The 24923-nt window shown below is 32.4% G+C and overlaps 2 protein-coding genes across 2 annotated transcripts in view; both read left to right on the top strand.

Annotated features, from left to right (window-relative positions):
- The window catches only part of LOC118740617 (solute carrier organic anion transporter family member 74D), an 833870-nt gene that overhangs the window by 548082 nt on the left and 260865 nt on the right, over positions 1–24923 (top strand).
- The window catches only part of LOC118740610 (protein bunched, class 1/class 3/D/E isoforms-like), a 60006-nt gene continuing 56482 nt past the window's right edge, over positions 21400–24923 (top strand). Inside the window, exon 1 of the mRNA XM_036472213.1 lies at positions 21400–22657. Coding sequence (XP_036328106.1) covers positions 22556–22657 — 102 coding nt within the window. The 5' untranslated portion in view covers positions 21400–22555. The remainder of the gene's footprint in view (positions 22658–24923) is intronic.

Consider the following 24923-nt stretch of genomic DNA (forward strand, 5'->3'; position numbering starts at 1 on the left):
AGAAAACTAAATTAAAAAAGAACAAGTACAGAAGTATAAGTTCGGGCGAAACCGAGCTTTTTATAGCTTTGCTTTTCCGTACCAAGATTATTAAATGCACCGAGTTTGGTAGAAATTGATAAATCAGTTACCGAGATACACATTTAGGGTCATAAGTGGGCGGCGCTACGCCCAAAACCAAATATTTATAATAATCTAATTTTCTGCTCAGTGGTTATTGCAATAATCGGTTTTGAGTCAATTAGCTTCAGTAGTTGCTAATTTAATGCAGTTTTCGTGTTTCTGTAAATTACCGTTAAATGGGAGGTGGGCGTGGCTATTGCCCGATTTCAAAGATTTTCAACATATTTCTTAATTGGATCCTAAGCAAGGCTCGTACCGAGTTTGGTAAGGATGGGTGAAGCGGCTACCGAGATACAGTATTTCCTCATAAGTGAGCGGGGTCAGGCCCCTTTTCCAAAATTTCATAATGATATTTTTTTGTATCAAAATTTTACTTTACATACCAATTTTCAACAATTTAGATCCAATATTTACTGAAATATCGTAGTTTTTGCATTTTTCGCTGTGCGCTCGTGAAAAAAAAGAAAATGAAAATAAAGCTAATATAAATAAAAATATTTTTAAAAACTAAACGAAATTAAAACAGAAAATATTTTTTTCCTTTTAAACAATAGCATCTAAAAATTAAATTAGAAAAAGAAAATAATTCAATCAAAAAAGAAGAAAATAGTAGGTACATGAAAATTTAAAAAAAAATATATATCTATAGTTTTCTTTTCAAAACAAAATCTAAAACTTAGATGAAAATTAAATTTAAAACAAAGAAAATTAAATTAAATGAAGAAAAAATAATATTTTAAAATAGAAGAAATAAAATAAGTTTAGAAATATTAAAAAATATTCTTCTTTTCAAAAGAATAACATCTAAACATTGAAGTAAATTAAATTAAGAAAGGAGAAAAAATAAACAAATAATTTTTAGAAAAAAAAACACTTCAATTCTCATATAAATATATATACATATATATTTCATGATCCAATGATCGGATCTAAACCAGATTAGTATGGGACCATCTCTGAGACTCTACCTTTTTGATGCAAACAGAATTATCGAAATCGATTGACGTGGTAAAAAGTTACGCGATAACATACATACATAAAACAAAATATTCCGACGAACTGATAACCTCCTCCTTTTTTGGAAGTCGGTTAATTAAAAACCAAAAAATGTACAAAATAAACTTATAAAAATTAAAAGCAATTAAAAAATTTATATTTTTCTAAAAACAAAGAAAACAAACTTAAATAAGAATAAATCCGCTGCCCGAGACTCGAACTCGGATCTTTTAATCGTACGCCTGTACTTTGCTCACTTGGCCAATGCAGCTGAGCGAAGCGAGTGCAAGTGAATACAAGCGCTTTCTCTCAAAATAGCTTTTCACCACGAATGGTGAATGAGAGGAGAGCTTTTTTTTCTAAGACTTGTGCTAGAATAACAAAAGCCTTTCGAACTATATTGCCACCTGTCTTTCATTTGTCTTATAGCCCTGACAGACATGTGGTTTGTACACCATGGTATGCATACTATGGATTTTGATACTATTTCGTTGAGACACACATCGCATACATACATGCTATCAGTTCACTGTCTCTGTTTGTTTTCACCACACATTTTTGGTGAAATTTGTTTTACTCTCTGGCTGTGTTTCATGGTATACTCGCTTTATACCACGTTCAGTTTCGTAGTATAGGAACCAGCTTCAAACTACTTTGTACGATGGTATAATTGTGGTTTACAACGACAAACATGTAGTATAGAATGCTAGTATAGTATATAAACCATATGTCTGTCAGGGCTATTACGAAATATTGTTTACTGTCTTAGCCAGAGTTACCTTGTAAAGCTTTTTTTTACGTTCGCGCATGTGCTTTGAAGAATCCAGACACGTCTCGGTGCATTGGCAGAGATCCAAATCGCAAAGAGCCCTTTGCCAGGCACATACTCTCTCTAGTACTTCTCCGTCCTAGCATATAAAGCTTCGTACTTCTAGTACTTCTCCATCCTAGCATATAAAGGTATCGTAAATGAAAAAGCATTTTGGCATATTCGATAGTTTGACATAGTAGCGACGATTTGTACATATGTAAACTATACCGCACCAGAAATAAGTAATTTTTAAGCAAAAAAAAAAAAATAACCCGCTTCAATATTCTTATAAAAATTTGGAAATACCGTTAGTTAGCGTTTGTGTATCAGTGCAGAACGCCTTTCTAAGATGTGTTGTGCAGCCTCAATAACTGTTCTACAAAACCTGTACCATGCCTACGAGTAAATTCCCAGTTTAATCAAGTGATAGTTCAGCCTGCAATGCCTGTCAGGATTGCTGCAATAATTCTTAAGTTATTCTTGGATAAGCTCACACATTCCTTGAAGCATTTTTGGTTATATGTTCCTGAAAGGTTTTTCGGACTGCTCTAGAGCTGGTAGATTATACCAGTATCGATTTCTTTGAGGCTCTCCTTCTAACTGGGTGAGGGCAGAGAATACTCCTTTTTCCTATGCCACAGAAGAGCTCTAAGCCGATGAAAGGGGTTGATGCTCTTTTCTTCCCCACTTTATCGGAGATCTAGTCTCCTGTAATGCCAATATAATAATGAATCCAGAGAACCCATACTGGATTGGTCAAACCAAGAGTATTCAACTTATTAAGGCACCCCATCACCAGTTTGGATGCTACCTGTTGAGATTTGAGGGCCTTGAGAACCGCTTGGCTGTCGGTCGATATTGCCATGTTCTGATTCCGGTAGTTTCACTTGATATTGAAGTCCGCCCATCCTGCTATCGCCTATACTTCGGCCCGAAAAATGGACATATATTTTCACTACACCTACCCTGGTACCCTCTTCAGTCAATGAGCCGTCAGTGTACCAGGTTATCATGTTTTGGTGTATCCGATATGTCTCGGATATGTCTGTCCAGCTCTTCTCATTACTCAGATCCGTTTTCAACCTCTTCGTAAAGCTGAACCTCGGATGCCTGCTAGGTATCTCTCAGTATTGCCATTACAGGGTACTTCTTTGTCAGAATATTCAATAGTGGTCAGATCTAAAGGCACTTCTAAGGATGCGATTGAACAAGTTCTCATGGCCCCGGTTATGCATACACATGCCAGCCTTTGTAATCTTGAAGAGCGCTTTGATTGTTCCAAGTTGTATAGTTCCATCGGACCAAATGATGGCTCCATAGGCTATTATGGGTCATACTATCGTCGAATAGATCCATCTCAGTATTTTTGGTGCGCATCTCCGGCTCTTTCCTACCATGGACCTAGACGTCTTAAACATAAAAAAATACAAAAAAAAAATCCGACGAATTGATTACCTCCTCCTTTTTTAAGTCGTTCAAAAAACAGTTCGCCGTAAAGGCGATCCCTAGGTTCGGTCAAACAAACAAAAAAATATTTTTTTCCAATTTGCCTCACCATAGTATTTTAGACGGCGTTCTTTTTTTGTTTTTGTTGTAACTTGGTACGGTGTACACGTGTATGGATGTTGTTACCTAATTGGGATTCTCTCTCGAACTAAGTACGTACTTACATGCATGTGTACATATGCATTAAGAAAATTTACAATTTAATTCAAATTATTTTCTAAAAAAGTAAACGATTTCAGGCTTGTTAAAAATACATTTTACTTTGCAATTTTTTTTTCTTTTTTATATACATACGCCCGCTCATAGAGATACACAGCTGTAGGCTTTCAAGATGACAACTTGTAATCATTAATCTTCATACCCACCCACACAATTGGTTTTGAATAACTCATCGCAATTTCACATCTATACCTTAATATTATACATATGTATATATGTACTTATATAAGTGTGTGTGCTTGTGTATGTAGTTAAAAAGTATATTAATTAACGGCAAACAAACGACTTTTTAGCCGCAATGTAAAATTTGTTCGCCCAACACGACATTTATCATTGTAGGAACACATGTGTCGTTCACGTTCAATGGAAAAGAAAAGACGCTCATCTTGCATCTAGTAAATATCATTGAAAAACGCAATTCCTCAACCAATACAAATTGGCAAAATTTTTTTTTTTTTTTTTTTTTTGCTGGACGAAAAATGTTTGCCAAAACGTGCCATGCCACGCTTCCTCGTTAATCAATCATATTGCTGAAATACATTTTTAACTGTCTGTCTGTGGTTAAAAGTATTTTTTTTTTTTTTTTTTTTGTATCGTGTATTTTGTTTACTTATCACACCTGCAGGGCGTGATAATTACTTTTTCCCCTAGTTATACTAGTATGATTAGCTAGGTATGTATGTATGTACATTAGACTGCATCAGCAAAAAAAGTTTATTATATTTTAAGACGTTCGCCAAAATATTTCGGAAACATATTAAGAGTAACGTGAGTTCTTAAAGAACTTTTTGAAAAAAGTCTCCTCAGATGACAAAACAGATTAAGCTTAAAAAATCCGCATCAAAATATTTAAAAATCTTTTCACCTTTCCATTGGCACCTCACAAGTCTAAATCGAAAGAGTTTAGGTACAGTTATTCAAGTTTTTCTTATACCAATCCTTGAAAACAGTTAACAGTTAAAAAACAGCATCAAAAATCTCATTATTACGATTCCGTTCAAAATTTTTTTAAAATGTTTTCATGCCAATTTTTTAAGCTTAAACCGGTTTGTCATCTTTAAGAAACTATTTTTATTCATGAAAAACTCCATTTTTGGAGGTATTTTCAAGTCGGTACAGCTCACGTAAATCTTAATATTTTTTCCGAAATATTTTGGTGGATGTCTTAAAATATAATGGATTTTATAATTACAATGGAAACACATTACCGATTTTTTTTTTTGTATCGTGAGTGATGCCATCTAATGTACATATTTATACAAAAAATTTTGAGTCTGCTACAAATGTGGCGCCGTTCCTAATTTACTTTCTGTGGCGCCATTCGCATGTACATACATACATACTATTGAACCCCATTCAGCTATGCCGAATAAATGTGGAAGGAATTTTTGAGTTTGTTAATGAATCATTTGAAAAAAAGAAGAAAACTGATTTGCCGCAGTTCACATTCTTAAATGATCCCAGCATAGGTGCCAAATTAGCAGAAAGTTTGCGACACCAAAAAATTGCAGTAACGGTAAGACTCGTCAGAATTGCGATTCAGCCAATTTATAACCAATGATTTTCTAGAAATTTTAGTTAAAAGATTTTTATAAATATTTTCGAAAATGACCTTGTTTAATTTGTTTATTTACACTGTAAACTGCATACCTTCCCTTAATCGAATGATGTAAATAAAATAAATTATTTTATGTGTAGATAATTTTAGTTTGCAAATTTCACGTATCTAACATAAATGCGGTTACATTTTTAGCACCCAAAACACAACCATGAATATAAAATAAAATAACAGAAGCAACTAGTTTAAATCTTCTTGCAGAAATTTATAGTATGTTTGAAAACAAATGCATACATACCATCTTACATACATATATATTTAAATGCATGTTTCTTTTGCAGCGGAAAATTTACAAAATAAATGCAGAAAAACAGTGGCTAGCATGTGAATAGAGCCAACTTTTCGAACACCTTATATAAAAGTTGGTGATTCGTTTCGGTGTCGAAAAAAATTGAATCTTATATTTGAAGCATATTGTCTAGAGATTAGGGTTTTCTTTTTACTAAGAGTGTGCCACCCTAATGATAATAAATTACGTGCATACATGTATTTATGTACATACATATATATTAATTTACATAACGGGCCGCACGATAGCCAAGTTGTCAAGTTAACTCGCTTCGTGGTCTCTTATTTACCCCACGACGCACAGTGGTCTGAGAGTGGCCGAAAGTTCTAATTTCGAAATGTCTGGAAATATCAAACTAAGTGGTTGAGTCGACTCTACTAACAGGTTTTAAGGATTTTTTCCTGAGAAAAACTTCTCTAGAAATTATTAAAAGACACAAGAAGTCGGTGTTGTATGTTTAGAATTTTTACGTAGGAATTTTAATACGCATTTCACCAGCTCAGAAACGGTATTGAAGGATCGATTGGAACTGCATTTGTCTTCATCTTCCATATCAGGTCCTTACAGAGTTAAATACATTGCTGTGATATTGTACATTTTTAGTGTTTTTCTGGAGAGTATAGGTAGCTGCTTACTTTGTACAATTTTAACTAGTAGCAAGACAAATTTCAACTGTGTCCGCTTGCGTCCATGCCGCCAATCTTCCATAGACTGAACGCTTCACACTGACAGGTTCCTATATAATCTAAGTTACAAATCGAATTTCATTGAAATCGGATTCAATCTTAGGCAAAAGTACTCCACCTTACAATTTTCAGCAAAATCGTAGCACATTTACTACTTTACTCTACTTTACTAAACTAAAGGTCACGCCAGATAGAACATCTTTTCCGAGTCACAGGGTTGCTTTTGACTGACAAAACGCACAGAATATGACGAGACGGCACAATGAAAACGTTGCCGCAAACAAAACGGTTCAATTTAATTGGTCAAAAATCATCTGGTTTGAATTCGTTGTTTTGCCGCATATGCATGCGTCAAAAGTAGAGAGTTGGGCGAATTTTGTCAGTTGCGGCAATGCATGCGTTGCCAATGTGGCGTCTTCTATACAAAATCATACAGTTAAATTAGATGTCAGTCAAAAGCATGTGACGAAGAAAAGAATTTCTATCTGACGGGTCCTTAAGTGTGGCAACGTTAAAGGCCCTACACACTCATTAATTTGCCGGCTAGAAGTTGGTTTGTAAATGAGTCGTATGTAGGCAAGTCGGTCAACCTTGAGGGAATGAAAACTGTTTACCCAAAACTTTCCGGACTTTCGATAAAAATATTGACATTTAGTTGCTATCTCGGTGCCTGCTAAGCGCATTTTTACAAAAGCTGGTACTACAGCCACTGAGAAACGCAACCGCTTAACAAAAAAAAAACAGGTATAAAAAGTTTTGTTTTTGCAAAAATGGTTAAATAATAAATAATTATCGGCGCTAAAAATACTCGTTTTGTTTTATTTAAAGCTAATTAACAAGAGTATTAGACATTTTTTATGGAAAAATTTTTTTGTGAATACTCACTGTAAAAAAATGCCTTTAAAAATTCGATTAATCGATTATTTGTCAATAATTGCAATTATTCAGACTGATTGCGTAAGTCGTAAATTAGGCTAAATTGTACGTCTCGGCAACATTGGCATTGTTTACTGTCGTGTTGAGATAAGTAAACGACGAAAATCGTCGTAAATTATGCAGTGCTTCCAAGTTTTTGCGTTTTAATACACTAGTCGAGTCGAAATTTTAGGCAGTGACTTGAAATTTTCAATACGATTCGACTCTCGAAAAACGACTTGCATTCGACACGACTCTCGCAATGAGGCTGACTATATGAATAATGATTATATGAGGCTGATCATATGAATAATTAATTGATTATTTTATTATTTTTGCCATCCCTACCCATGACACAATCATCCTATCCTATTAAGACGCCATAGCTTCACTTCCAGTCAAATAAATGGCGCAAAATTTTGTATGGAAGTCGAGAATGCCTATGACTTTCCAAAGCGCTTTCTCACAAATAGTTGGCTAGAAGAATTCCTTTTTGAAAATCAGTAATGAGTCTGGTGTATGAAAATATGATTTCGAAAGTCTATCTGAGACTTAGTTCTAGAGGTATAGTTATTGATAAATGAATACAGAATTAACTCACAGGAAAGGTGCAAAAATCGAAAGCGGCTAGCGGAAATAAATTAGTTTCGCATTAACCATTAAATAATGAAATTTTCCTGCCACGACGGCTACGAATAAAGTGCTTAGTGAATCTGCACACAATATAATAATACGTATGTATGTATGTATGTATGTATGTATGTATGTATGTATATATGTATGTATGTACTATTCAAAAGCTTACACTTAACAAACAAATAAATCGCCCTCACAATAAAAGTGTTTGCCTATTTGCCTTTTTAGCCAAGCTAAGTAGTTGTCTGCCAAGTAAGTCAACACAAAATGCGCATTTACAGCGCACTTACTAATATAATTATCTCTGGGGCTGTGTTGCTCTATTCCCAACACCACCACCCAACGCTGCCGCGCCAGTATCGTCGTCGCCGGCTAACACTAGTAATTTTCCACTGACTCGTTTACTTGGCACTGAAGCAACGTGATGCATTAAATATTTGCTCTCAAAGCAAGCAACAGTTGAGAAGACCCAGTCCATATATGAATGTGCATACATATGTAACTCACTTAACCATATAGGCCTCTTCGAACAAGCCAACTTCTTTACTTTCAATGATTTCACTGCCTGCTGGTTGTGGTGATGGCTGTAAATTTTGATAATTCTTTTGAATGCCCAGAAAACTTTCCATGCCTTTTCAACGAGCAGGCAACACTCGGACGGTAAACAAATTGTAGTAGATACTTCGTCAAATTGATGGCATTGAAAAATTGAAAAAGCTTGCGTCTGCAGGGTATTTTTTTTTTGGTTTTTGCGAAAACTATTTATTGGTTTGTACTTCAACCTCTTTTTTTTTGGTTTTTTCTTTTTCAGTCGATTGCATACTTAAGCCTTTTTAAGACTTTGTTTACAAACAATGTTGGCGATGTTTTTTATTTGTTTTTACACTTTTTTCGTTATAATAATGCGTATTTGCGTGTTTACTACATATATTTTCCCATATTCCTATGCCTCATTGCGCATTAGCAGTGGGAGGCCGTCAATTTTCATCGTACATTCATACATACATACATTCATATGTATACACATATACATAATACATTAGACCTACCACCTTACAGGCAAACAAAAATAAATTCGCAGTACACGCCTGAGTAAACTAATTTTGCAATCCAATTTCGAAAAAAAAATGTTTGCCAAACTTAGGAATCGCCTTTTTACATTTCTCGCTGGCACCGAGCTGTTTAAATAGGTTCCTTAGAAAGATTTTGAGTATGCGATGAGATGGGCTAAAAACATTCGATTCTAGTATAAAAAAGTGTAGAATTGAAATGGCTAAACTTTCTGTAGATTTGTTAGAATTTTTTGTTTTCGCATTTGTTTCCATACAATTTATTTTTGTATGGAAGAAAACCGTAACATCTTCAACAAAAAAAATCTTAAAAATTAACGGTAATTTTAAGCCATTTGAAACTTACACTTAGTTATTGATTAGAATTGAATGAGATAAAAAACTTCATACTCAAAGTCTTTCTAAGAAATCTTATTAAAAAGCTCGACTTTGGAACAAAAAAAATGTTCGCCTCGAGACAAGGACATCGGAAGATGTGATGAAAAATATTAAAAAATATCAGACCTGTTCTGCAAATCGTACGATTTGAAATCGTTGCGATTTACTAAATATCTTTAAATATTTGTAACGAAAGTAATAGATATTTTAAATGAAAACTGCTAAAAACACACATCATTCGCGTCACTCCCATCTATTTAGTGGCAAATATGAGGGTTTTTTAGTGGAGAAATCTTCAAAAAAGGTCTTGTGCCTGTATATTTTTTTTCGAAATTGCCTTCCCTTTAGACTCGGCGAACTTTTTCTCCGATACGGTCTAATGTATGTACATACATACTTGTTTCTATATTCATAATAACGTTCAAAATGAGTAATCTTAGCGACACTTCACCGGCCTGATAAAGAGGCGGAAGCTAAACACGGACGAGCCTTTCAACCACATCTTATATGTATGTATGTCCTACGACTATAAAGCTATTCAGTCAACTATGTGGTGTTTTTTTGTTATATCTAAAGTATCCGTGTGTTTGTTACGGCTTTTTCTGTTGTATTTGTATGCCGGTTGCCGCATGTAATCTACCCAGAACATGTGGCGTCTGCGTGAAATAAATTTCTATACATTACACACAACACTTCATGTTGTTACACTCAGAACCATTTTGCTTGCGCTATACTCGACACTTCGCAATGTCATCCTCCCTGCGTCTTCTCCCCTTCAGTCTAAGTGCCTACACACTAGTATTTATTGTAGTATTCTATCGTTTGTCTCTGCTGGTGACTGAAAATCTGCTGTAATTTTCCATTCCTTCGCCTGTGTGCCCTATTGCTTTGCATTTATTTTCATTTTGCATTCCTCGCACTTACCTTTTCGCTTCCTCCACCTCCACCCCTTTTAATTCTGTTTTGATTTTTGTTTTTATTTTTGCTTTACTTTTTTTTACCCCCTTTATTGTTTTGTTTTGATTATGTTTTGAGTTATTTCAGTTCCTTATTTGTGTTTTGCTGAATAGTTTGCAAATATTCGAAGTAATAATTGTGTTAGGGTTGTGTGTGACTTTGGAATAGTCGATGACGACACCCCTTTTTTTTTGCTCCAATCTTATTATTGTACATGCATACATACATACATATGTAAATACTGTAGCTAAAAAAAAAACAACAAAAAGCAAATATTAATTGAAATACTGACCAACACTACGCAATAATCGGAATTTTTTTGCTGCAGCTTTTATTTATTTATTTATTAAAATTTCTATGTGCGAATTTATAGTTTAATATTTTTTTCTATCGTAACTTTTGTTTGTAAACAAATATTTGTATGCATTATTGTTCTTTTTTTTTCAGTAACAAAATATTATGTTTTTCTCTGTTTTGTGTTTTGCATATTGCAATATGCATTGGTCACTCACTTCACCTACATACAACCCATTGCATGCTTAGACATTTTAATCACATAATAAGCGCCTGTCAGATGACATTTCGTCATTTCTGGTATGCTCAATCCAAATGCAAGTACATATACATACATACTTAAGTACATAGCCTGTGGGGAAAATCTCTAGTTTTCAACTGGTGCGCTTCTAGTACGTTTAGACCCACTACTGGACCGCAATAAATCTCTTTTGCATGCAAACAACTGTTGAATTTAACACGGCGAGGTAGTAAAAAGTTGAATTCGACCTCCGCTGCATTACACTTTTTATAGTTCGGAACCAGTTCTAAAATCGACTGACAAAAAAAAATATCATAATTTTTCTAACAGAGTCTTTTTGGTGTTCTCATTTTAGTGATTTTTAATTATTTTCAAATAAATGTGTTCTCAATTTGAAATCAAATTTGTTTGAATTAATGTAAATTAAACTGAGCATTTGAAAACACGTATTTATTTATACCTTTTGCTGTAGCTGAGTGCAGAGCTGTTTGCTGCTATTGGTTAGATTCCAGATGGTCCCAGAATGTTAAAATGTGAAAACAAATTTTAGTTTTGTATTACCAAACTATGAGAAAAAGCATCTGTGAAGTGCAGAATGAAAGCGTATATGAACGAAAAAACGCCAAAGAAACATCTATTTAAAGTAAGCACGCTCCTCGGTGCATCTCTTTTTTTAACCGACTTCCAAAAAAGGAGGAGGTTATCAGTTCGTCGGAATATTTTTTTATTTTATTTTTATTTATTTATTTTTTTTGAAATGTATGTTACCGCATAACTTTGGACCACGTCAACCGATTTCGATAAAAAAATAAATTTTTGCATCGTAATGGTAGTGTCTCAGAGGTGGTCCCATACTAATGTGGTTAAGATCCGATCAGTGGATCATGAGATATATACATATATATTTTTTTTTTTATATGAGAGTTGAAGTCGGTTTTTTTTTTTTGCTAAAAATTACTTCTTATCGTTTCGAACCAGTACTAAATTCGTCACCTAAGATATCCAAATATAATTTTTTAGAAAAAATGGACTTAGCAGCAACTTTTCGCAAAAAAAGTCCGAAAAATGTCATTTTCGAGTCTTACAAGATTTTTTATTTTTTATTTTGCCTTTTAAGGCACCAAAAAGAGAGGAAGTGGAGCTAATTATCAATTTGCCTCAAAAACATCCCACCTAGATATGAAATGACAGTTAAAAGCGGTGCAAAAACAATCCCTCATATTACGCTCGTAGTATATCTACAAACGAATGCATTTGAACATTTTTGTTTTGTGTTAAAAGCAAACCTTTGGAGAGTTTGGAGAGATTTACAAATGAGAAATCTCTCCAAACTCTCCAAAGATTTGCTTTATGGCGTTCTTGTTGCTCTTTGGAGACTTTGTAGAGATTGCAAATAAAAAATTAAATTGATAAACGAAATTACATATGTATATATGTATATGGAAAATTAACAGCATAACTTTGGAGAGCTAGAAAGGTCAAAAATTAAATAAGACCCTAAAAATTAAATGCACTAAAAAATAAGTATATTTTCCTTATCAAAATAATAGAATCTAAAAATTAAAGAAAATGAAATTAACAAAAGAAAATCAAATTAAATTTAAAAAAATTATAAATAAAATAAGTTCCTAAATTAAAAGAAATTAAAGATATTTATTTTTTAAATAATAATAAAAGAAAATGAAAATAAAATAAGTTCCTAAAAATTAAAATTAATAAAAAAAATAATATTCTTTAAAAAAATAACATCTAAAAATTAAAAAAAAAATGAAATTAAGAAAGAGAATAGCTTTTGTTCTAATGCCGGATTTCCACTAGGCATTAAAATGACAAAAAATTGGAGGCATTTAAAAAATGCCAGGTGGAAATGAAGTAAAATTTCTTACGTAATGACACGAATATTTTTTAATGCCCAACTTTGTCATTACAATTTTTTCCTTTTAATGCAACGTGGAAATTTAGCATACGATTTTCGTGCTAGAATAACAAAAGTCTTTCGTACTATCTTGCAAACTGTCTGGCATTTGTCTTACGAAAGCCTTTTTACTATCTTAGCCAGAATTGCGCTGTAAAAATATTCAAGAATATCAATGCCGTTAATGGATGATATACACTTTTCAGTCCAATTTTCGACGTATTTATCAGTTTAATTTTCAATATATCTATCCATATCATCGAGATACTGTTAACGATTTATTTATATCGATATCGATCTAATAATTATTAATTTATTAATTATCGATATCAAGTTGCATTGTATGACAAAAAAAAATATCGATTTTGTAACATAGTGTGACAGCTACTTACCGATTAAATTGCTTATATGCAACTCATTTAATTGCAGTTTGCTGCATTTAATTTATTCTAATAATGTAGTTTATTCAAATACTACAAACTCAGCTTTTTTGCACAAAGTTCAAACACCATTTTGCTTGAGTTGTTTTTTTTTTCAAACAATTAAAAGCGATTTTTCCTTGTCATTATCAACGCCGTTGCGCAGCCTCGGCGGCGGCTCCCTCTGAGCACTCTAAATAAACGGCAATTTTTCAGATATTTGCAATTACATACTTACATTTAATAATCAAAATGTATATTGCATGCAAGCTGCACTTCTGCGAGTAATTTGTTGCAGTAGATGCTTTTAAATTCATTTGTCATTTAGCATTTAATTTTTATAATGTTTCTGCCGCATTTGATTTTGCATATTTGTGCATCGTTTAAGTATAGTATGTATGTACTACATTTTACTTTGCTCATATTTGATTGATATGTATGTCTTGTTTGTGTGTGTGTGTGTCTGTAATGCGCCTGTTTGTCGCCCTCTGTGGTCTGTGTGTTTGTATACCTTAGGTTCATAATACATTTTGCTTGTTTGTTTCTGTGCGTGTCTATGTAAATACGGATGTTTTTCTTCCTTCATTGTGTCATATTTTTCAAAGTAATTATGCCCATTATTTTGTATTTACACATTATGCATACTGATTTTTACTAAATACGTGTGAACGTACATGTGTATTTACACAGTTCTTCTTCCTTGTTGCAAGTGATGCACCCACTATCTGTCTGCGTTAAACAGCACTGTATCGCTGTATTGTACTTCATTGAAGCGCAAAAAAATATGAAAATACCTGTGCACTCTTTTCTGAGGTGTGAAAAATTGCATGACATTCAAAACAATGCCGCGATAGTTAGGGGTGGGACGCTGTTTTCTGCCCCAAGGAAATCCGCTGAAAGGTTAAGTAGATAAGAATGTCTTACAATTTCCGGTTTACTAAGTACGATTTGTACGATTTTGTGTTTTTCAAGCAAGAGGGAATGCCATTCCATTTGAAAGAAAATTGCGCTAAAGTGCTTTATTTTTAATTTTATTTATTTTTTATTTAGTGTATTCCCAATGATTTTTGAGCAGAACAGAGTTTTATTTGGTACTTCTAAGTGTTTGGAGACTTTGTAGAGATGCTAACCCTACAAGAGAAGGACGCTTTAGACTGAACGATTCTCAATACACTCAAATAAAAACGAAAACACATAAATAAATTTCCCTACAATTTTAAGGCAGTAAAACAGAGACCATAAAAAGGCATGCAAAAATGAAAAATCGCATATGCACAAAATAATGGTCAGATTTTTTAGATAACCCTTGAATTCTGATGTAAAATAAGATCGCAAAAGGCTGCAGATCTCCCAGCTAGATGACTGGTCATGTGACAGGCAGATATCTTGTAGGGTAACCTCGATATTTTTGACTAAAAAAGTTTTACTTCCAAATGAAATAAAGTGAAAAACCAATGAATGCTGGCAAATTTAACAATCAACTAATAAAGTTTAAATGAAATCATATCTCTTCGCTGAAATTTCGTTAATTTGTAAAAACATGGCATTTTCGATTAAAAATAAAAAGTTTGGAGACTTTGGAGAGTTGCAATGTTTTTGCATTTTCATTCAGAATAGCACTATTGGAATATGTTTGGAGCAAAAGTAGATTGAGAACTGTTCAACTTTCCTAGTAAGAAGAAAACCTATTTTCCCACCACCCTCTTCAAAACTATTCTCGAATTAAAGCCTCATACGTTTGGCACGCCTATTGCAATACTCTATTTATAGTATTAACTTATTAAGCTGAATTTAACTTTAAAACAGGTGGCAACCCTCGTTAAAAATGCTGTCAGAAAAAACTTTCTAAAACATATTTCGTTTTATAACCATCTTCTAATACCTTATCAAATTGAATTTTACTTTTAAGCAGATGGCAACTCTTTTCAGAGATATTTTCGAAATAAATCATTCTTAAGCCTGTTTCATTTTACATCAACACTGTAATATTTTGTTTAACTTATTTATTAAAGCCAATTCGGCTTTTAATTAGACGAAAAGCGCTTTAAAATAATTTCGTATTGTAGCTTTCATCAAGTTCTTTCATTAAACATTCAAATTGTAATATTTCGTTACACTTCTTGCTTAAATTAAATTTTAGATACTTTTAAACAGGTGGCAATCTTTTCTAAAAATATTTACGTGATGCAGCTTTAGAGGGTGGCAACCATGTTCAGAAATTTTTGCGAAATAAATCTTTGTTAAATAAAATTCAAGTTGACTTTTAAACAGGTGGCAACTCTCTTCAAAATATTTTGAAAAAAAAAAAAACATTTTTAAACTCATTTCCTTTGCCATTCATATTGAGGCCGATTCTGAACAGAAACTCCCTGGGAGTTTGCTCTCTTTTCCCTTTCCTCCTATCATGAATAAAAATTCTCCGAGGATTTTTTATTTAAATTTGCGGAGTTGAGCTGTCAAAAAAGTGTCAAACAAAACACCTCGGGAGTATTCAGAATTGGGCTAATTATAAGACTTTCATAAACTTATTAATACAAAGCTTTTCATTTTGTTTAGAAATAGTTCGAAAAATATCAGCTTATAGAAAACTTAATGGAATATTCTTGTCTACGTAAAAGTCGTTTCTTTGTTGATAATATTCAAGGTGAGGGAGACTTCTTTTTGCATTACTTATATATTTTGTTTTGCATTTGTTTTTTTTTACTTTTTTCCAAAGCAAATGTTTTTAATTGACTTTAACACCCATGACGGGCTTTGTAAATAATTTGTCGAACGTTATCTATACAACTCACATAAATTTTTATGACCAAACAGGCTTATTTTCTTTGTGCCTTTTTTATAATTCAATTACAGTTATCTACATTTAATAGATAACGATATGTGTACTTAACATTTTATTATTTGACCTATCTCCATGCTTACACAAATTTCCATGCACTAAAATTTATTTTGCGCAAATTTTCAAAAGGCAGCTTGCAAAAATCAGCTCTTACCTTTTTTATGTGTGCAGTTTCGAATAATTTGCAAAATTGCTATTATTTTTCGCACACTACAAATTTTCTGAAGAAACGCCGTAGGCAGAGGTGACACACATACGTGATTTTTTATGACTCATTACTGCGATGATTTCACTTTACTATTCTCGGTTCAATGTTCGACTAGCTGTGACCGAACTTTTTTTCCGTTCCATCGATTTTTGTGTCCTTTTCTTATTGTACCTTTATCACCGTTGAACTTGAAAACTCGAAATGCGTAATTACGAAAAATCGCATGTTACATGCAGCTAACTAAATAGGAGCACCAAAAAAGATACATAATAAAAAGCATGGAGTGTGCTAAAACGCCTCACAGTGTCGCGAGTGCGGCGAAAATGATCAACATACAACATTTACTACATCGTGACATTGATAGCTGATAGATTAGTGAAATAAATCTAATAAAATATTTTTATTTGTTAGCATTATTTCAATAACATATAGAGGGCGAGCCTTCAAGTTGCAAATTGTTTATGAAGCCGATTTTGTGGAGTTTGTGGTTTTTGTAAAGCCCAAAAGTTACCTGTACGTAGGACCAAAACCCGACCGCAAAGAGTTTAGTTACGTTAACGTAATATATTTAGCTCACTCTTTTCTCAGTGTACAGTGAAGACGACTTTCCGATTTAAATACCCGCTTAAGTAGCCATATTTATTTCTATGTCTATGTTTTCCAATCTCCAAATAAAATGATTGGTATTTCAAAAGGACTTTAGAACAGTACAAAAGCATTTAGTACAATGTAAATATGATATGACCAAGTTGGTCTGAACACCTCATCCTAAACGTCATCATGAAAACTTTATGCTCATAAATATTTATTAAAAGTCATACACCCTCTAATGAAACCCGAAATTGGGCGTTAATACTTTTCTTCTCGATATACCGAACACATTTCCGTATATTGAGAGAAATTTGGGCTCGAATCATGACAGTCGTGAACGAGCCACTGGTCTCTTAAAATTGCATATTTCGTATTATAACAGGTGTGAACGTACTGCTTTAAGTTTTCTTCAACAAATGAAACCGCGACTTAATTTTTCTTGAGAATATTTCGCCTTATATAGCCAACATATTTTTCGAAAATTAGTCTAATAGGACCTCAACTATGGCTTTGCTAAATATCATGATTCCAGTGTCACCTATCGGATCAATTTGTTTCAGAAATATCAACTTTAATTTCAATTTCCAAATCGGGCTATTACCTAATACCTATTTTTCAATACATACTTATCTCTACTCAAGCGTCAACTACCGTGTACAACTATGACTTATACCTACTCAGATGACTCCAGAAGAATTACGAGCAAATTTTATATAAGTATTAACAGAATGTTTTAACAAAAAAAGGCTATATGGTTAAATGTTAGCCTGTCCTTCATTTGAATAAAATACCGTTTGCTATTTCGCAAATTTGCTTAGAAAGTATCAAAATTCTGCATGGCAAGAGCTTTTTAGTGGTTTATTTGGAGTAGAATATGCAAAATTATTTCAATAATATATACAGTGACTCTCAAAAGTACATTGCATTTATCTTTCATTATAATTTTTTTTAATATTTGAATTGTTTTTTATAGTATTTTTTTTTTTGATAATTTTTTTTTTATATACACTATAGGGCAAAACTGAGTTCATGGTGATATTTGTTAAACATTTGCAAGGTTTTTAAAGTTAAAATTTTTTTGTTATTTTTTTTATAAAAATTTGGTTTATACTTTAGCCCAAACTATATAAATCAAATTTTAAATTTTTATACATAGCTTAGAAAAATTCAACAAATTTTCATCAAAATTAGGAACTTTTTAATCTGAATTTTTAGAAAATGTTTGCATATGCAGTTTCATAGCCTGTTAAATTATAGTACAATAAATTGCAAGTTTTAAGCGGCATTATTTGGTGATAGTTACCACAATTATTTATACTTACAAAATCATTTGTTAAGGAGAAATATATTCAGCTGATTTTTTCCTAAGTGTATAACGATTTTTTTTTTGGTATGGAAAAAAATGCTCAACACCGTTTGCAAAAAAAAAATTATTAAAAATCAGCGGAGCTGCACTTTATTTTTATTTAAATTGAAATTGCACACTTGAATTTTTTGCAAAACTTCGAATTATAATAGTTTGAAATTTTGATGAATATTAGCTGAATTTTCCCTAATTTTCTCCAAAGTTTGAAACTGTGATTCACATAATTTTTGTTGTATAACGAGCTATATTTAAAATAAAATTAATGAAAAAAATTTGGCATGAACAACAATTTGAAAACCGAAACAACAAAATCAAAGCTACTTCTTTGGGTCGCTGTATGTATCTATGCTTCAAAGGCAGATTTGGAATGGACGATAGGCGTTTTTTTGTTCGATCTTCATAATTTTTTAAATCTATACTTTTTGTGGTAAAAAACATGTGCAGACTAAATTTCATCAGAATCGGACCACTTTTATGCGTTCGCCCACTTGAGTGTAGGCAGTAAGTTTACCGGTATTTATTAGCCTCATTTCATATTTCGCCGTATAAAAAATTTTAACAAAATTGGATTTTTAACCACAGTTTATAAGTTGCCGACACACTGTGCGCCACCCTCAATGGGTGCAAAGAAAAATTAGTGTGTCATAAAACTTTTGCGTCGCAAAAGAAAAGCAACATGTACAAATATACATACATACATATGTATTTAAAGATAAACATTTTGGCATATTTGCTGTTGTAGATACGATTGCGTGAAAAAGGCTCATAGAAACATAAGCCAAAAAATACTCAATCAATAATATGCGTATCTCGAAGGAACAATGAACTGAAGAAATTAATAGTTAAGCAAACATATCGAAGTGTGTGTAAGTAAGTAGGCATACTACAAATATATGTATGACATAACATATGCCCGTATAAATATGTAAGAAGAACTTTCATTCATACTTTTCAAAGTTCAATGGAAATACTAACTTGCGCAAAGAGTTGAAGTCACACAGTCAGTAGAGTAAACATTTCAATACTCTCGAGATTTTCACGACTTTTTCGTATTTATTATTTACTGAAGACTGTTTCTTTTCTAGCGTTAGCGCTGCTTGTATGTATAACTTGTCTTTATAAAACTCTTTTTGCGTTGAATTTAGCCAACACTCGAGGTGATTACCTCATCGTTGTGGCTTTAAAATCTGCTTCGGCATTTTTCGTTAGCTTCGTCATCACTTTAACTTCATTACTTATGACGCCATAATTATTTCGTAATAGGTGATTTTAAGCGCCATTTGTTGTTAGTGCGTTTATGTACATACATATGTATTCTTTCAGGTAATTTGCCCGGGACGACTTCGTTTTGCTTTATGGCTGCCAGAAGCATACATATGTATGTATGTATGTATGTTTGGAAGCACGTACGAGTATACAACTAGTATTTAACTGTCATTATAGTGATTTATAATAGCATCGCTTTTATTGCTATTTTATATCTTCTAAATGTTTTTTTTTGTTTTTTTTTTTGCTATTTAATTGCATTCACTCGTCTTTGTCTACAGAGCAATGATGACGTAAAATATCATGATTGTATCTTTTTAAAAAGTAGATAAACAGTGTTTGTAGAATGAGCAGTAAAATTTATATGTATTGTAAATCAAAACAAAGGATATGTGTATGTATTTATTATTTTAATTAAAATTGCTGTGAAAATGAATGAAAGATCTGTAGTGACGTCAGTTTATATATATATATGCATATATGTATTTTAAATCCCCGTTTGCCTTCTTTTATGGATTTCGTTATTTCATAAAATTCAATCGTCAATTTTCGAAAATCCATAAATTTCTTATATTTTTTCAAAACTGTCGAAAAACACCAGCGCAGATCAGCGATTTTGACTAACAGTTACAATCTGGTGTTAAGCTTAGTATCCAGCTCTCAAGAAAAGCCAAAACTCCATATAAAAAGCGGCGAAGAAATGGCGAAAAATTCTCTCGTGTCAAATTTCCTTAAGACAGTACGGAGCTCCTAAGAAGTTTGCAATGCTTTCTACTACGGTTTTCCAAGGTAATCCATATTTTCAACAGAAATATATGCCCGTTCCATTATTTCGTGAAGAAAGGGTGAGTAGAGCAGTCTGTGAAATATCAGATGTCAAAAATCCTTGGACACACACGAAATAATGTCAATTTTTTCTTGACCGTTTTCTAAGGAGCTGGATTCTTAGCTTAAAGAGTGTAAATAAGAAGTGCAATATTTGGATGAAAATTTGCAGAATTTTCTTTAATTTGGCACAAGGCTTGGAACTCTGATTTTTGGGGTTTTTGTTGTGGAATTAACCATATTTTTATACAAAATTAGCGTAAACTAAAATATTTAAAAAATAGTTGCTCATATTCTAAAAAATTCGCTGTACCTAAACTTTATTGACTGACTGTATAATTTTTTTGATATGTTTAAATATTTCGAATGGTTTGACAGCACCAGCAAAATCAAAGGATCTAAAATATTTAAGTAAAAATTCATTTAACAAAATATTTGGCGTAATTTTATTTTGTTTTATCAAATTTGTATTTGTCAGCGTTTTTAATTTCTCCCAATACTCTTCTCATATCAAATTTTTTGCATTACTTTCTGATAGTATATGTTTTCATTGTAGCTTTATAAAGTTATCGCAAAGAGATCCCATTCTTCCTTATTTACCTTTTTTTTTGTTGCTAAAAAATGTTCACATTATCAAAACAAAAGCTTCGCCATGTGTACATAAAAAACCATAATAACTAATTACCAGAAAGTAACAAACAACACATACTACGCTTAATCAACTTTTTAGACGCACATCAAATATTTGCAGATACTTTTTTTATTTATTCCATTCTGTATGTATGTACCCCATTTCTGCTCGATTTGAGTGAGTGTGGTGGCCGTTGCCTATGTATGCGACTCACTCAATTGCGGGTTATCTACTCGCCCAACACACACTCAAGGCAAGTTATTCATTTGAGTGAATCTTTTATGCCGAACTCTCACAAACACCACCACCACACAAAAATCGATTGTAGATACGTAGATACAAAAATGACTGCATTACCTGTATGCACAAAGTATCTGCGGGTCTGTATCTCGCATGTTTGTCTCGCCCGTTCAGACCGGCCACTCGCTCAGTGGTGTAACAACATTCGTTGTTCACATGTTGCGGTCGGTGACAATAGAAATTTGAGCTAAAACGAAACACTCAAATTACTGCGGCAAACTTGCGCAGCACCAAGCCAGCCAGCTACCACCAACCGAATGAATGATTGAGTGTGAACTTTGAGTCGGTTGACTGGGTGTATGCCGTATGATACGAGTATAAAGGTGTCGACATTAACCGGCAGACGTTGAGTCGCCATATAAACTTGTTACCGAAAACAACTTATACAAAGCTATACAAAAATTAAGCTGCCACAGCAACAACAAAAAGTGAAATCTTTTCAAAAATAGATACAAATTGATGAAAATAAGAGCACATTTTTTAAAAGTAAAATATTGCCTATGTTCAAAAAGACTGAATTTGTGAATTATATTAATTCCAAAAAAAAAACGCTTACTTAAATACTAGAAAAGGGTTTTCCACAATTTCCAAGTACAGTTTTAAGTCACATTTTTACATTTTGCGCATGAAAGCCAACTTCCAGCTCAGCAAAATCGATAGAAATACTCAAAGTGAACATTTTTATACTCAAAAAAGCTTAACTTCGCTCACCAATACACACAAAAAGTGCCGCAAAAGCTCGGGCAATCGTGCGATTTTTATAACTCGCTCGAAAGTCCAACTCGCTATTGAAATCATGTGTTTTAGTGAAAAAGATTGCGTGCCCAGACAGCCGAGTGGCTGAAAAGAGATACAATTTGTATTGAACATTGAATTGAAATTCAGTTATTGCTGAACTTTTGTAAAACCAACAACACGCCAAAAAAGAACTGCTGATAAAATAGATAACAGCCAGTAAAAATTTTAACAAAAAAAGCTAGAAATTAAAATTACACTAATAGAGAAGCTAATAAAAAAGACTGTGTGCCTTTTGTACGAAAAAAATATAGAATCTAAAAACAAAAGCAAATAAGCACAAAAAATTTTAAAGAGATTAAGCAAAAATTCAAGCATAACTTTGCAGCAAAAATCATTGCTAAAAGAAGAGACTTTTTTCCGTCGAAAAATCAGCAGCCAACGTGTCGTTTCTTACGCTTTAGTAAGAAAAAAATTGTAAAAGCTGTGATATTGTTATATAATTTCAAAACTGACACTATCGCTCGCTCATTAAAAAGCGTAACATAGCGACTCAACACACAAACACACATATCACACACGCCCAAATAAAGGCAATCAAAAAATAAAAATTAAAGTGTTAAGCGTTAAAGTGCGCTGTTGAGATAGAAAAAAACACAAATAACTATAAACTTTGGTGAGAGAAATTAAAACCAGCAACACGCGCGACACCGAGAAAAAAATGATGGGCACAATGTCGATGCGTCAACCTGAAAATTGGCTATACGAAATTTGGCAGAAGGGACAAGACAGTCCATGCTATGTGATGGTACCCAATGCAAAAGTAAGTTACTTAAAAAAAAAATTAATTCGAAAAGTAATTTTTGTTTGGTAGCGTAGCGTATAAAACGGCAAAATTGTTGATTTTTACTATTTAATTATTTATTGTATTGTTGAGAGGGTAATTCGGGTATTGCATCGCAAATTTTTAGAAAAAATGCAACTCAGATAAAAGTGCGTGCGAATGAAGGATCAGTAGCTACGTGCATATCGCACATTAACTAAAAAACTGTCGTAACTCAAAAAATGAAATTTTCGAGCAAAATATGCAGAATTACTTGTTGTATCACGTTTCATATTGTGCAAAAATTTCCGTGTAAAAAAACACAATATTTATTTCATCTTTTGAAAACTTTGAATGCGTCTGCGGAAAAATACTATTTTTTGAGTTAAGACCGTCTCATAGTAGTATTCTAATCGCGTGTAGATACACATTTGCAGTTGCATACTCAGAAAAAAACTCATAGGTTTTTAGTTTTGTTGTTGCTGCAACTCGAAACCAAGAAATTTACTTACCTGAAAAAAAGGTTTTGTCACACAAAGTAGGGAAATTTTTGTAGCAGCAGCGTTGAAATAAGTGCACTGAAATATGCAATTTTGCCACGTCTATGTTAGAAGTGATTAACCCTTAAATGGCGTACACCACAAAAATCTGAAAGGACTTGAGCTCGTGCTCTCGTTGTTAATGCAAAAAAAAAATTTAACAACTAACTGTAGGGTTTTAGGATTAAGTTAAATTTGATAATAAATGTCTTTTTACTTTCCATTTAACTTTCCTGTAGTCGCATAAACAAAACTCACTTTCCCATGGGTAAAAAAAAAAATTCAACAAAAAATTAAAAAAGGGTTAATGCTTTATTTTGAAATTGGGCAGTGCTAGATTTTCCAAAAGCTAATTTTTTAGTTTTTTTCTTTTGTTTTACGAATTTCCACTTTTTAACACTACTTAAGAACTATTTTTTTTCATTTTTTTAGAACAAAAAGTTATAATTGTATTTGAACTTGATGCCAGTTTTACTTAAAATATCATGAGGAAAACAGCACCTATTGAAATTTATAGAAGATATAGCCGCTATTCTGGAGATTATCATATTTTCTCATCAAACTAAAATAAAACTAAAAATCACTTAAATTTGTTTTTTGTGTAATTGCTTTATTAAATTTTTTTATTTAAAACTTTAAAATATAATTTTAGAATTTTACAATTTAGTTTTGATTTTAAAATTAAACTTCTTTAAACTTCTTGAGCTCTGAGAAATTGTATTTTCTCATTTTTTGTAATTCTTAAATTTTTTTAAAATCTTTTAATTTGTAAAATTTTTGATTTTTTCAAATTCAATATTTTTCATGTAAAACTTCCTATAGATCATGATCTTGAAGTTTTTAAATTTTTTTAATTGTCTTTTACTTTGTAACATTTTTTAATTTTCTACATTTCACCATATATGTAAAATTTCGAATATATCATGATCCTCTTTTATTTAGAATGTATGTATGTACGTAAATGCATATTGGCTGGAAATAAATGCATATGAAAAATATTAGGTATTACTTAAAATTATAAAAATTGCATTTTTTCAATTGAAATTCTAATGTAGAACGGCAGAATTTTCTTTCCCTACAATTTCCTTCAATTACTTTTATCATAACTAGCAACGCTTCAGAATGGCTTTAGCCAGTTATCTTATTTTCAATCGATAACTGAGTCACCCTGTTATGAATGATTGCATGCGAAAAAATCGCAAATCTTTTTGCTCTCATGCAGGCAAAAGCCAACACGACAGCGAGCAAAAGTAGATAAACTCATAAGAACAAAACAAATTCACGAGAAAAATTTATTTAATTATAAGATATTTCTAATTATTCTCCACAGCTTCATATTTTCAGACACTTTAGAATTACTCAAATTTTAAACTATTTTGCATTCTACACAATATTTTTCTCGCCAAAGAGCGAATCAGCTGCCTGTATTTATTTGCATTTCAAGAGCAATTTAGCATAAATGCATAATGTATATATGCAAAGCAACAACAAAACCAAAGCGTTTGCGTGCTAATAGTAATAATGTATCAAAAATCTGATATTTACAGCGAAAAGTTAAAGACCGTAAAAGTTTGACTTTTTTTTATGGGTAGTCAAAGCTTCTAACCGAACAAAGTCCGTCTCACTTAAGTGATTTTCATTGTTTCTTGTTGATGCTGATTGCTGCAATATCTTCTACCCAAGTACATAGGGGCATACATATTTGTCTTATTGCAAGAAAAAAAAAA

The sequence above is a fragment of the Rhagoletis pomonella genome, unplaced genomic scaffold (assembly GCF_013731165.1).
Source record: "Rhagoletis pomonella isolate Grant_MI unplaced genomic scaffold, Rhpom_1.0 Rhpom_scaffold_00006, whole genome shotgun sequence".
Classification (NCBI taxonomy): Eukaryota; Metazoa; Arthropoda; class Insecta; order Diptera; family Tephritidae; genus Rhagoletis; species Rhagoletis pomonella.